Raw genomic sequence first — 14,499 nt, 5'->3', positions numbered from 1 at the left:
AAATGTAACCAACGTACAGCGCATCATCATCAGACGAGACAACAAAGAAATTCCTACAAACACCTCATTCTGACCTTTGCCACTTGCGATCTGCCACAACCATAGAAACCGGATACACAAAGATAGCTGTCAGACCATACGTACCTAATCCAAGACGATGTTTCCATGTCAACGATTTGGCCACGGCTCGCAGAGCTGCCGTGGTCGACTCACATGTGCGAAATGTGGAACCCAAGGCCATTCCTCAGACAACTGTGAAGCGACACCTCACTGTGTAAACTGTGATGGCGAGCATCAGCTTACTCCCGGTCTTGTCCGAACTGGCAAAAAGAAAAAGAAATCATCACTCTCAAAGTCCGTGAAAAACATATCGTTTAAGGAAGCACGCAAAAGGTGCTCACCATTCCACACGACCACTTACGCTGATGCGGCGCGTCAAGGGGCAGCGTCGCGGCGGCTATTGCCACCTGCCCAGCCCGCGCGCAGCGAGCTGTCGCTTGTGGCTCCTGCCCCTGGGGTGGAGGTGGCGAGGTCTGCTCCACCCAGCCAGCAAGCGGGCCCGGTTGCCCTGGGTTGCCGGCACCACAACGGCCCTCGGTAGCAGCCTTCGCTACGCGTGGCGAGCCGGCAGGACCGCCAGCAGCGCCCACGGTGGGTGCGGTCAGGGCTGCCTCACCCTCTCCGGCCCTGCTGCCGCTGGCGGCGGCCGGCGCAGCTCGGGCCCAGGGGCGGCCCCATCAACCTCCGGGCTGGTGGGCGCAAAGGTGTCGTCCTTCGCGGCGGGACTTTCTCGCGAAGTTTCTCGCTCGCAAGAGCGCGTGTCCGGCGCCTCACATGAGTCAATGGACACTACACCCATCCCGACGGCGCATCGGGCGCCTAGGGAGCGGCGAGGCTCCCTCGACCGCTTCAGAAAGGACAAATCCCGTGTTGCAGGGCCTGGAAGGGGTTCTGTAATCTGAGCCAACACTTCCTTTTTGTACACACAGCACCAATTTTACTTTCAGTATGGATGTACAGATCATACAGTGGAACGTCCGAGGCATTCTTGGGAACCTCGATGATGTGCAAGAAATTCTCCACGAACACAATCCAGAAGTGCTGTGTGTACAGGAAACTCACTTAAAATCGGAGCATGCAAACTTTCTTCGACAGTATGTTGCGTTTCGTAAAGACCGCGATGATGCTCTTGCATCTTCGGGCGGTGTTGCCGTTATAATTCAGAAAAGCATGGCGTGTCAACGTTTACCGCTGCAAACGCCCCTCGAAGCAGTGGCAGTTCGACTTGTTCTTTTAAACAAACTCGTCACCATTTGCTCGCTTTACATGCCCCCACGTTACCGCTTACACAAACATGAATTCCAGTCCCTAATGGACGAGTTGCCGGAACCTTATCTTGTTCTTGGGGATCTGAATGCGCACAGCGGACTGTGGGGCGACTCTCGCACCGATGCTCGAGGCCGTCTAGTGAGGGCTTTCTTTTCTCATCCGGTGCATGTCTGCTAAACAGGGAAGAACCTACATATTGTTGTCTTGCAAACAAAACTTTTTCTTCTATAGATCTCAGCATAGCTTCTCCATCCATATTTCCTGGACTTGAATGGGAAGTTGTAAAGGACCCTTACGGGAGCGACCATTTCCCATACTGCTGAGAACACCGGGACAATACGAATCTCCACCACGCGCTCCCCGGTGGAGGGTCGATGCGGCGGACTGGGAGAGATTCCGGAAACTACCAGTGCGCTCTCGTGGGCTGACATTTCATCGCTCGGAATTGGCGGTGCCGTCGAATATTTTACTGATTTCGTAGTTGATGCAGCTTTTGAATGTTTCCCAAACAAGTGGACTTTCTGGCGGGCGCCGTGTCCCGTGGTGGAGTGAACAATGCCGGAGCGCGCGTGGGCAGCGGAACGAAGCATGGAGGCAGCTTCGCGATTTTCCTGCTGCTGAAAACCTCGTCAATTTCAGGAAAACAGAGTCCCAGGGTGGGAGAGCGCGCAGACGGGCCAGAAGAGACAGCTGGCAGAAGTTCTTATCAAGCATCAATTCGTGCACGGATGAGGCCGAGGTTTGGAACAGGGTCAATGGAGTAAGAGGGCGACAAACACATCCGCCTCCCTGGTGCACACGCAGGGAGACGGCCTGGAGGACCAAGCGAACCATCTGGGTGCACATTTTGAACATGTGTCCAGTTCATCACACTATTCTCCAGCATTTACAACATACAAATCAGCAATAGAAAAACAAAAACTGGACCGGGAGAGCACTGGGAACGAGCCATATAACCTGCCTTTCTCCCTGGCAGAGCTGCAGGCATCACTCACCTGTGCGGCCAATCTGCCCCAGGCTCTGACCGCGTACTCTACGAAATGTTGAAGGGCCTGTCCTCTGAAACAGGGAAAACCCTTCTCTGCCTGTACAACTCTATATGGACCTCCGGCGAGATCCCCTCTGCCTGGAGGGAGGCCATGGTGATCCCTGTCCTGGGGCAGGGCAGGGATCCATCGTCCGTATCGAGTTGTCGGCCCATGGCTCTAACAGGCTGCATCTGCGGGGTCTTTGAGAGGATGATGAGCCGCCGTCTGATACATTTCCTGGAATCGGGCGGGCTGCTTGACCCATACCAGTGTGGATTCCGCGACGGCCGATGCACCACTGACCATCTGATACGCCTGGAGGCTCGGATTCGCGAGGCTTTTGTCCACAAGCAATTCTTCCTGTCTGTTTTCCTTGATATGGAGGGAGCATATGACACCACGTGGCGATTCGGAATACTAAGAGACCTCGCACACTTTGGAATGCGTGGCATTGTGCTGAATATCATTGAAAGTTGTCTGTCCAACCGCGGATTCCGTGTTCGTGTGGGTGGTGCCCTGTCGGGACCATATGTGCAGGAAACTGGAGTGCCACAGGGTGGTGTGCTCAGTTGCACCCTTTTTATCATAAAAATGAACTCTCTGCGTCTGTACATCCCACGCAGCATATTTTATTCAGTATATGTCGACGATGTACAGATGGGCTTCACATCATGTAACCTTGCAATCTGTGAGCGGCAGGTTCGGCTTGAACTGAACAGGCTGTCTAGGTGGGCAGACGAGAATGGTTTTCGGCTTGACCCACAGGGGTCCACATGCGTCCTCTTCTCCAGAAGGAGAGGTCTGCACCCTGGTCCCAACATCGAGATGCTGGGTGGGGGTCTGCCTGTGGGAACTGAACACATATTCCTAGGCCTGATTCTGGACGCGAAGTTGACGTTTGTCCCACATCTCAAGTATTTAAGAAACAAGTGTCTGAAGACGGTGAGCCTCTTGAAAGTGTTGTCTCGCACTGCGTGGGGTGGTGACACGGGATGTCTATTGAATCTATATAAGGGCCTCATTCGTTCACGTATAGACTACGGTTCCGTTATATATCACTCCGCGACGCCGAGCGCCTTGAAGATGTTGGACCCTGTCCACCATCTGGGTATCCGCCTCTCTGCGGGTGCGTTCAGAGCGGGCCCCGTAGAGAGCCTTTATGCCGAATCAAATGAATGTCGCTGCATCTGCAGAGAGCTTACTTATCCTTTGTATACTTCCTAAAAGTGAACTCAAACAGTGCGCACCCTGCCTGCACAAGTATAGATGATCTGTCCAGTGCCCAAGCCTTTCTGAGCCGCCCTTCCGTGAGAGGGCCCTACGCACTGCGAGTGGGAGGTCTTGCCGAGGAAATGGATGTGTCGCTCCATGAGCACGGTGTCGTGCCCCCTCCTGTGGAGCTGCCGCCATGGCAGTGGCGGCTGGTTGACTGTGATCTGTCCTTCATTGAGGTCGCGGAGCATGCGCCGGTCGCACATATCCGTATGCACTTCCTCGAATTGCGGCACAAATACTCTTGTCCGGAATATTTTGCTGACGCCTCGGGGTCACACGCTGGCGTGTCTTGCGCGGCGGTCGGTCCGTCCTTTTCGGCTGCCGGAGTTCTGCACCCGAACACAACCATCTTTGCAGCGGAGGCCTGCGCCATCCTGGCGGCGGTTGGACACATCAAACGGTTGGACATGCCCAAGGCAGTCATCTTTACTGACTCTTTATCCGTGTTGAAATGTTTAAAAACTCTCAGTGGGCACAGAGGCCCCGTCATTGTGGCTCTTTATTCCATAGTTTGCACCGCGTATGCATCCGGGCAGCAGATTGTGCTGTGCTGGGTGCCGGGGCACCGCGAGATCGAGGGGAATGAGTTGGCCGACAAGCTGGCCACATCTGCTCATACAGACGCTGCCACTTCACCCATAGCTGTCCTGTAATGGACCTGAAGCCCTTTCTCAAGAAGGGGGTCGGGGCCTGCTGGCAACGTCTGTGGGACGGAGAGGCGAGCAGCGGGTTGCACACTATAAGGCCTCAACTCGCTCATTGGCCACCGGAATCGAAGACGCGCCGCACACGGGTTGCACTTTGCGGACTCGGAATGGGACACACATGCAGTGCACGCGCATACTTATTGTCCGGTGGTCGTCCGCCTGTCTGTGATGAATGTGGCGAGCCGCTTAGTGTGCTTCGCGTCCTCCTGCAATGCCCTGAACTGGAGCCTCAGAGGAAAATACATTTTTCATTATCGTTGCGGCAGAATCTACCATTGCATCCATGTATGTTTTTGGGCAATGAACCTCTTTTTAAATACCAATCCGTTATCGCGTTTTTGAAGGATATACCTAACTTTCGTGTTATATATCCGGGTGGCTTGTGGCGCGGTCTCTCTGGAGAGGCCGCTGCTGCGGTATTTTATTAAAGAAAGCACGTGCCTCCTGGTCTTTGTCTACAAGGGCTTCCGGTAGGCGTCGTGCTACTTTTATACTCTTAATACTCTAAGCACCATGACCATTTCTCATCGATTCACTACCCATAGATCATTCCACACGTCACTGCCATAATTATATTCGATATATGTTTTGCGCTTCTATACCGCGATTTGTTCTTGGGCCCCTTTGCAGCCACATTGCATCCCGTCGTCGGAACTCACTGATCATGGCAAACATACATTCATTGTCTTGCGCTCTTTGGCCACACTTGGCCCTTGCGCCACAAAACACCAAATATCATCATCATACTCAACATGAAAGGAATCCTGGCCGTGCAACCCCCCAGGCACGCAGCAGGTGCTCCTTCTGCGCTTCTCATGTTCATGTGTTTCAAAATACATTGATAACAAAAATAAATGTGTGCTTACTAAACGCAACGAGCAAACGAGTGTTTGCTTGTCTTCTGAAACCTAAACGCAGAGCAGACGATCAGGAACATTGTATTATCGGTGATTGGAAACGAGCAAGCTTAGACGGCATTATTGATGTATCCTAACAGTTTGTATTCTATATTTTTTGTAAATTATAATAATTTCAATTGTGTTTCGGAGTGTTTTAGGTTATATATGCAGCAAGTTTTGCACAGCATATTTAAATGTCGCGCTCGGCACACCGGTCGATCGCAGCGCCGTCTGATGGCGTCATCGCAAAAGCGAGCACGGTTTTCGCATTGTTTTACTCACTACCTACTGGTTTCACTACCACGCGGACGACACGCTCCTGTACTGGTCACGCAAATGACTGCATTTCATTTCTTTCCTCACAGCAAGCTTGTTAGCACCTTCCATTGTGACACTGAGATAGCGACAGCTTATTTCCTTTACTTAAAGCTGCTCTTATGTGTCAGCTGTGCGGTTGTGCACTGTGAGCGCGTCGGTCAACAACGCCGCTTGACCGCTTGACTGCCGCTTTCGCTTACGGGCATTTCCAAAGGTAAACATACATGAGCGCACGAATCATTCCATCGGTCTGTGCAATGCCTCCTTATATGTGCATGTCCGCTGCATTCGTGCATAAATCTTGCGCGTAAGTTTGCATCCGTAATCGACATTCTAAAAACAGCAGAAGGCAATTCGACAGAGGCACTGTGGGCTTTAATTCTTTGTCTGCGCCGTTTTAGAATATACATTACGAACTACCTTGGTCTGTGTACAGCTAAGGGACGTTTTTACCTTGATGCATGGGAAGCGTGCTTCTACTTGTGGCAGTGACGTGGTGAAGGGCTCTAGGCCCATATCCCTGGCTGTGTGCGCAGCACTTGTCTAATTTGTTTCACTGTGTTGCTGCTGTCTTTACAGCTTCTGCTGATTTCTTCTGCCTGCACCTTGTATTTGTTGTGTTCATCAGGATCTAGCCTATCTCTGCCTTGTTGAGTACAAATAGCCCCAAGTACTGATTGCTGCTGGTTTGCTCAGTCCAGAATCTGGTATGTATGTCCATTTTCTGAGGGTGTGCTCTTGATTCAGTCGCTCAAACAATCGATCAATTCTTTATTCGGCACCGTTCCAGGGTGCTAGGAGCGTGGAAAAAAGCCAGCAGAAGTGCTGGCTTCTAATGCTTGTGCTGCTGCTGTAAAAGAATACTTCAGATTATAATGAGGGTTTGAGTGACGTATGACATTGTCATAATCGTGCCAGACAGGTGACAGGGCTTGCTCACATATTTAAATTTTGCAGGCTACCACAATGGTCATAAATTTCCATTTCAAATTGTGTAAATTCACTTGTAATATTGTATTGCACTTGATACATTGTGCTATCACAAAAACACACTAGAAGATGAAACCAAAAAAAATTTGTTTCCAGCTGACCTGCGATAATTAATCATAGAAGAAGATTTGTGTTGCAAGCTACCAACAGCCATTCTCAGCTTTGGCCCATATTTCTATGGGGCTGCTGTTTTTCACCAGCATCTATTGCACGAAGGGCCCTATTTTCAATTGCATCCTTAGCATCTGACTCAGAAGACTATGTCAGTCTGTAGGATGTCTTGCAGGTGAATCAGAAATTGGAATCGGTACAATGCCATGGCAGTGCTATGAGTGTTGCATGTGAACGGATGAAGAATTGTGTTGGGAGCTACCAACAGCTTTTATCAGCGCTGGCCCATAAGTCTATGGGGCCGCTGTTTGTCACCAGTGTGTCTTGTATGAAGGCCCCTATTCATGCATTAGCATTCTACAAGTATTTAATTCTCGTCCATCATGCTTCCATGTGTAGGGTAGCAAACCGGTTATGCTAAACTGGTTAACTTCCCTGCCTTTCCTTCCTTCCTTGAAGTATTTCACGCACTTTTCAGGTGCTAGATATTTATGTATGCAACGGCGTACCAAAGGAGGGGTGGCGGTATTTTGGGTGTTGTAACCCCCCCCCCCCTCCGTCACGCGTCTAGCCCCAGTCCAACGTGTACCTTCAGTGCTCTGTTCACATTGTCATTTCAATTCAGGAGGTGGCTTGAGGTCGAATTTGCCTGATAGACAGAAACAGTCTATCACTGTTTTGTATTTATTCGTTCACTCTTAAATTACTTAGAGTAAAATGCTGAAGGAGTAAACGTCATCATCCTTGGTGTCATTTTATTATAAATATTAGGTATTGTATTTGCTGTTAGATTCCTCTGGCTTAAGCAAGGAAATTGCATATTATGCAAAGTGCTTGCTCCCCCCCCCCCCCCCCCTGGCAGTGATCCTGGGTGCGCTACTGTATGTATGGATGTTTGTATCTAGCCGTTTTCGCGCCTACCTGGCTCACTGGGTAGTCCATGGTCAAATGAGTAGCGCAACGGGACTGCTGTGCATAGGGAACAGTTCGAAACCAACTGTCGGACCAGATTGGGTCACTGAGTATGTGGCAGTGTTTACATATGTGCCATTCTTCAACGAACTTCTTTCACGCTGACATGGGTCACTGTAGATGTAAGACTGGGTGGTTACTGCTGTTCAATGAACCTCTTTGATGCTACCTTGGGTCACTATGCTACTGGGAATATGCCACTCTACAATTACAGGAAAGATTCCGTATATTTATTGATATATTTGATATTTCTTGGAGGGAAATCACACCCGTCTCACGAGGGTTTGATTCCTCACAGCAACCCGATGCGTTGTAAGGCTGTGCCGCAAATGCACTGGTTATGTGCTGCTTTTCAGTGAATGGTCTTTCATGCCAACACTTTAGCAGGCAGTGCCATGATTGCAGTGGGTATGTGTCACTCTTCTCGCCAACTTGGGTCACTGAGTATGTCCCACTGGGTGTTTGGGAAGTGAGGGAACAATTCCGAATGTTTGCAGGCACCGGCGCGACACGCTTCTCGTCTTGGAGGCCATGCACGGAGTTCTCGGCAGCACCACTAGGTGGCACAGTGGGTCCAGAAAGAAGCGCTAAAGAGGAGCCCAGTTGCCGCATGACGCATTTCTCAGTGTTCGCTGGCATTTGTGAGCCATGCACTGCGGTAGCCACGCGCACGCGTTATGGCAGCAGCACTAGATGACGCCGAGTCTTCTTTGGGAAACTTAAGAGATTCTTAAGGTTCTCTTCGACTTACAAACACAGCAGGAAAGAAATCGGGAGATAAATTATGCATGATATTGCAAAAGGGATGGCCTTGCCGAAGCTGAGGACAAAAACATACCGGAGCAAAAATGCGCCACAGGATGAGGCATGTCTGTGTGCTGCAAAGAAAGCCCAGAGATGACTTAGGACATCCTAATGGAATGCCAAGATGTTCACCCAGCGAGATCTGTAAGGAGTGTCCACCTTCCAGAAGCATTGGGATTTCACTTCTTCACTTTATTACGTTGAAGGCCCCCAGGTTTGGGGGTATTAAATAAGAGGTGGGCAACAAGTATAAAGTAAATAATACACATGGAAAGGATGTTTAAGTACATGTTTGCTCGCGGTTACATATGGAAGTTATACAGTTCAAAAATGTGGATGGGCAGGTGATTGCGGCGATGTCGTGTGAAAGGCCGTTCCAGTCCGAGGCTGAGCGTGGGAAGAATGACGAGGCAAAAGTGGTAGTGTGCGCACTTGGCCGGGCGAATTGAAGGGGATGACCAATGCAAAGTGAAATGCGGGCCGGAGGACTGATGTAGGGTGGATGATTAAGTGAGCCGTAAAAGAACTTATGGAATAAGTTTTTGGAACTTATGAAACATACTAGCGATACGACGCCGACAAGCCAGGGTTGATATGCCGGACTCTGCTTTTAACGATGATATACTGGTATTGTATGAATAGCATGAATGAATGAATCTTGTGGCACGATTTTGTACCGATTCTATGCACTTTATTAGATATTTTTGGTTAGGGCTCCAGATGGCAGATGCATATTCCAGCTTAGCGCGTACAAGTCACTCGTAGGCAAGCAGTTTTAGGTCTGGTGGCGCGGGACGTAGAGGATGTTTTAAGAACCCAAGGCTTTTGTTAGCAGATAATACAATTTTAGTGACATGCGTGTTCCAGGTTAGATCATTAGACAACGTTACGCCGAGGTACTTATAAGACTGTGTTAATTCTATGGTGACATGCGAGGTAGTATAAGGGAACAGGAGAGGATTACGTTTTCGGTTGAACGACACGAGTTTGGCACAATGCGTTGGCGGGCTAGTTGGTGCGAATCCATAATTACTTGTTTAGCGCAAAAGCAACGGACACGTGAAAGACGACAGGACAAGGCGCTACTCTCAACTGACATAATTTTATTGCATCACTCCTTTATATAGAGCAGAAACAAGAAGAACATGCGCAGTGAGCACCATGCGCGGCAACCACCACAACTTCTGATCGCCAGAGTGCACTCATGACACATAATCCAAAAAACCATATTCAGCGCTGTACAAGCTTAAGGAAGGCACACTAATGCACTGCGAACCCAGTGACTGCATGAAAAAATCTTCTGATAATTCTCGGGCGGTGGTATCACAGCTCTTTTTCAAAATCGTAGTGTCATGAAACATAGCCTTGCACTTGCATATTTTGCAATGTTGAGCTAAATGGGAACCTGTGCCTGTCGGTATAGATCGCTCGTGTTCTCTAAGGCGCTCGTTAACACAGTGGCCTGACTGCCCTACGTATACTTTCATACTAGCATACGGCTAGTATGTCCATCGTCGTATGTACAGATGACGACGACAATATGCCCAAAATGCGCCTACACTACAAAAATTGCTCCAAAATTACTTTGGGCAGTCCCACCCCTGTTGAGCATTACAAGGTGCTCATCAAGGCTGACCTGTCTCAGAAGACCATTGGTGACATTAAGTCTGTCCAAGTGTTTCTGACTCAGCCTTGCTGTAAACATGGCTAAGCTGGCAGCTGTCAATAAAAATTCATGTGATGTAAAAAGCAATGTCTGAGCAGCTTCACTTAATTTTAAATAAACTAGTTACAGTACATTGTGGGAACAGGTTTGTTGTCGTTGAAATTAAAGGGAGGCTCAAATTTACGTCTGCCTTAAACATTTATTTATAGGAAGAGCAGCGTTGCTTTACAGCAAGCAAATACTTTCAGGAGTTAGGCTTGTCAGTTTGAAGTATTCGAAATAACCTAGGGCGTGTCCAGCAGTTGGTATATATTGGCTCCAAAGTGCTCCAAAATCTGTATTTGAGTGCTCCAAAACTAACATTTTGCTGCTCCAAATATTGCTCCAAATCTCAGTTCATCAGTGACACCACTGGATGTAGTAAATCATGATTAAATCAAGCAGGCTAGGTGGCTATTTGTCCCTGCCCCATTTCAAAGGGAATGCCTATAAATATCATCATTATGTAACGCGAAAGAGAACTCCTGCCGCAGTAGACGCCGCATACATAACTCGTTTTGTGTTGATTGATTCAATGTTAAACGCATTAAGGCTTATTCACACTAGGCCGACACGACACCGGTTTTGGTCGGATTGTTGGCGACAGCAGTTTACAATATGGAAAACGCTGTGGCCGACGATTTAAAAGAAGGAAGATGCTGTCGCCAACAGTCGGCAGACCAAAATCAGTGTCGTTTCGGGGCCTAGTGTGAGTGAGCCTTTACCGTCATCGTGACAATCATAGTGAGTTGGGTCTGCCAAATTTTTTGACCATGGACTGCCCAGTGACCTTAGTTGGCGGAAAAGAGGTTAGATGCAAACACATGCACGTGCGCACACACACACACAACAATTTGGATGAAGTTCCCAAAGAATGCTGTTGCTATAAAAATAAAATTTGGCAGGCTATGTAGTGTGTAGGGCAGGTGTATTGGGGCTACTCAATGGGTACCAATCGAAGGGACGATACTTGTGGTGTTTTATGTGACGAATATTTTGGAACATGCAGTTACCTGTTATCAGCGAATAAGGTGGTGTGATGAAATAGGAAATTTGCAAGCGCTGGTTGGTATCAGCTGACACAAGACGGGGGCAATTGGAGATAAGCTGAGAGATGCCTTCGTCCTGTGATGGACATTAAATAGGCTGCTTATGATGAAAATGACCTTGGCATCTCGCATTAGTCGGACTACACCAATAGCTCTAAAATGCATGAGATGAACTTAAGCCTGAGAGATGTTCTCCTGTCGTACAGCTTGTGCTGACAAAGGTCGCCCTGCTTTCAAATATTCGGTGTGTATTGTCCCTTGTAGCTTTTTAGTGCTACTGAACTGACACGATTATAGTGAGTTCCGTGGCTACGCTGTAATCTGCCCCTGCATCTTTTTTGTTGTTTTATTTTCCACTTGTTCTCAATGCAGCAATCGCTCCAGTTATTTTCTGCAGGCCTCACAAATGCAATGAGTCTTGGTGAATGCATCACTGTTGCCATAGTGGCATGCCAGGCCCCTTCCAAGGTCGTCGGTCAGGTCAAGGTTGGCACGCAGTGCTGCCTGCCTCTGGCTGACAAGTCTGTCGGGTGCTCCCTAAGAGCACAGAAGGTGTCGAGGAGCATGCAGACTGCAGAGGCTGTGGATCAGTCCAGCTCCACCTCAGGTAGGCAGTTACCAGCACTTCTCTTACTTCAGCTTGCTTGTGTGAACCTATGGTAAATGGCTGCCTGGTACGACCTGCTCAAGTGTATATGACCTTCTACTGCTGAGCACAAGTCGGCAGGTATGCAATTCTCGTCTGCATTCTGATTTAGGTCAAATGCAACATCTGCGGATCCCACGTGCTGTGGGAATCGGTTTAAGTGAATCTTTCATTGTTGTTTGTGAGAATGGCTGTTCCTGCTTAGTTATCATTTGCGAGTAACCACATGAGGCAGTTGGGTAGATTTTCAATGGGAACCTCCTCACTCAACATAAACTTGTTGCTCTCGATCATACACGTGGCATGTATGATGGCAGAAGAACGACAACGATAAAAGCACCATGATGGCATAAAGATAAGAATGATGCTATGATCATAATGGATGAGGATGACTGTATGATGATGGAATGGCGACATTTGCATGGAGATAATGGCATGATGATACTGGAATCATGCAATTTTCCCATATAATCCAAATGCTTTCGAATGTACTCTGGTTCCCACTGCTGCTAAGGGTTCCGAGGAATGTCGGCATGCTCGCCCACTGACCAATCGTGCCAAAAGCTTCGACGTGATGATGACTGATCTGCTCCCACATTCCCACCTGAATCTCTTGTGTGGCCCTGGGTCCCACCTATCACCAAACTTCCAAAATTTGATTGTCCTTATCCCATCATTCGGATAAGTGGTGCCGTGGAGCAGAGGTAGAATACCCGGCTTCAAATCTGAAGGTCGTAGGTTCGAATCCTACTCCAGTCCACTACATTTTCAGGCATGGAGTGGTGCCTGACACCGGCAAGAAAAAAAAATATAGATAGTGTAAGCACATTTCACGTACTTCATCGTTCTCATTTGTATATAGCCATCATCATCCCTGTTTCTCTTCTTCTTCGTGTTTGAGCCTCGGCCGTGCCGGTGGAATAAATGGGTCTGCCAGTGCTGCCTGTCCTGGTCGTCTTCCACCCATTGGCCGAACTCACGCGGTTGTAGTTGTCGAGCCAGTCGTCGACGTCTTCCCCGCGGAGACCCGCAAAGACTGGTGGATCACGATGAGGGGTGGTAATGGTGCACGATGTCAGTGCAGCCGATGTCGTAGGAGCAGGAGCGTCAGGGGTAGCGATAGTGCCGGCGGCCGACGCAGGGGTGGTCATAGCTGTGGGGGTGGCCGGGCGCAGGCGGCGACCGGAACGTAGCTCCAGGTAGGGCAGGAACGCACTAGGACGTCGGGATCTTGACGCGCCTCCACCACTTTGAAAGACGGAAGACGACCAGGACAGGCAGCACTGGCAGACCCGTTTATTCCACCGGCACGGCCGAGGCTCAAACACGAAGAAGAAGAGAAACAGGGATGATGATGGCTATATACAAATGAGAACGATGAAGTACGTGAAATGTGCTTACAATATATATATTGCCGAGAGCTAGTGGGGCTATACTAGTTCAGGTGCAACCAAACTAGGAAGGCCCACTAAGCTTCATCAAAGTCACTCCCTCACCAGAACAGGAATTGGCCTCCCTGGTGCAGTATTCGGCCACTATCTTCCTCATGACTCCGACAATTAGCCCATGGCCCTCAGTCCCCAGTGGCTGCGGAGCACCTGACCAAGACGGCGGTGAGACTTGCTACTCGGCAGAGGGTGCTAAGAATCTCTGGGTCCGGACAGGCCGCCAATGGAAACTGAACCTGCCAACGTTCCACACGCGCGTCTTATCAAGTGAGGCTAGCTTAGCAGGGCTACTTGAAGAATCATCAGGTATTGCCTGGGATATTATTGGCCTTAGTGAGGTTAGAAGAACGGGTGAGGCTTACACAGTGTTGACTAACGGCCACGTCCTCTGCTACAGAGGTCTTCCCGATAACAGAGAATCCGGGGTAGGATTTCTAGTCCATAACAACATAGCGGGCAACATTGATGAATTCTACAGCATCAATGAGAGGGTAGCAGTCGTCATAATAAAGCTGAATAATAGGTACAAAATGAAGGTAGTACAAGCCTATGCCCCAACCTCTAGTCACGATGATGAAGAAATAGAACAGTTTTATGAAGATGTTGAATTAGCAATGAGCAAGGTGCAAACTCAGTATACTATAGTCATGGGCGACCTTAATGCAAAAGTGGGGGAAAAGCAGGTTGGTGAGCAAGCAATTGGCAACTACGGCATCGATTCTAGGAATGCAAGAGAGATGTTAGTAGGAATTCGCGGAAAGGAATAGGCTCCGAATAATGAATACCTTCTTCAGGAAGCGCAGCAACAGGAAGTGAACCTGGAAAAGCCCTAATGGAGAAACAAGGAATGAAATCGATTTCATACTCTCTGCCGATCCAAGAATAGTGCAGGATGTAGAAGTGTTAGGTAAGGTAAAGTGCAGTGACCATAGGTTAGTGAGGTCTAGGATTTCTCTCAATTTGAAGAGAGAAAGAGTGAAATTAGTCGAGAGGAAACAGGCCAACCTAGAGGCAGTAAGAGTAAAAGCAGACCAATTCAGGCTGGTGCTCGCAAACAAAGATGCAGCTTTAGAAAAGGAAGATAAAGACAATATAGAGGTAATGAATGAAACCGTAACTAGGTTGATCTCAGAAGCAGCAATTGAAGTGGGAGATAAGGCACCAAGGCAACCAGTAGGCAAGCTCTCCCAAGAAACAAAGGACCTAATAAAGAAACGA

General features: G+C 48.8%; 1 protein-coding gene across 5 annotated transcripts in view; it reads left to right on the top strand.

Annotated features, from left to right (window-relative positions):
* Positions 1–5,580: 5,580 nt before the first annotated feature.
* LOC119453962 (zinc finger protein OZF-like) overlaps positions 5,581–14,499 on the top strand; it is a 221,133-nt gene continuing 212,214 nt past the window's right edge. The window contains exons 1-3 of one of the 5 annotated variants that reach the window (XM_037715990.2): positions 5,581–5,770; positions 6,136–6,263; positions 11,585–11,794. In XM_037715990.2, coding sequence (XP_037571918.1) covers positions 11,599–11,794 — 196 coding nt within the window. In that variant the 5' untranslated portion in view covers positions 5,581–5,770; positions 6,136–6,263; positions 11,585–11,598. Of the gene's footprint in view, positions 5,771–6,051; positions 6,264–11,584; positions 11,795–14,499 lie in introns of those variants that run through there. The other 4 variants (XR_007466748.1, XM_049666940.1, XR_007466747.1 and 1 more) reach the window with 4 other exon arrangements.

Source organism: Dermacentor silvarum, chromosome 5 (genome assembly GCF_013339745.2).
Source record: "Dermacentor silvarum isolate Dsil-2018 chromosome 5, BIME_Dsil_1.4, whole genome shotgun sequence".
Taxonomy (NCBI): domain Eukaryota; kingdom Metazoa; phylum Arthropoda; class Arachnida; order Ixodida; family Ixodidae; genus Dermacentor; species Dermacentor silvarum.
This window is presented reverse-complemented; position numbering and strand designations above follow the sequence as displayed.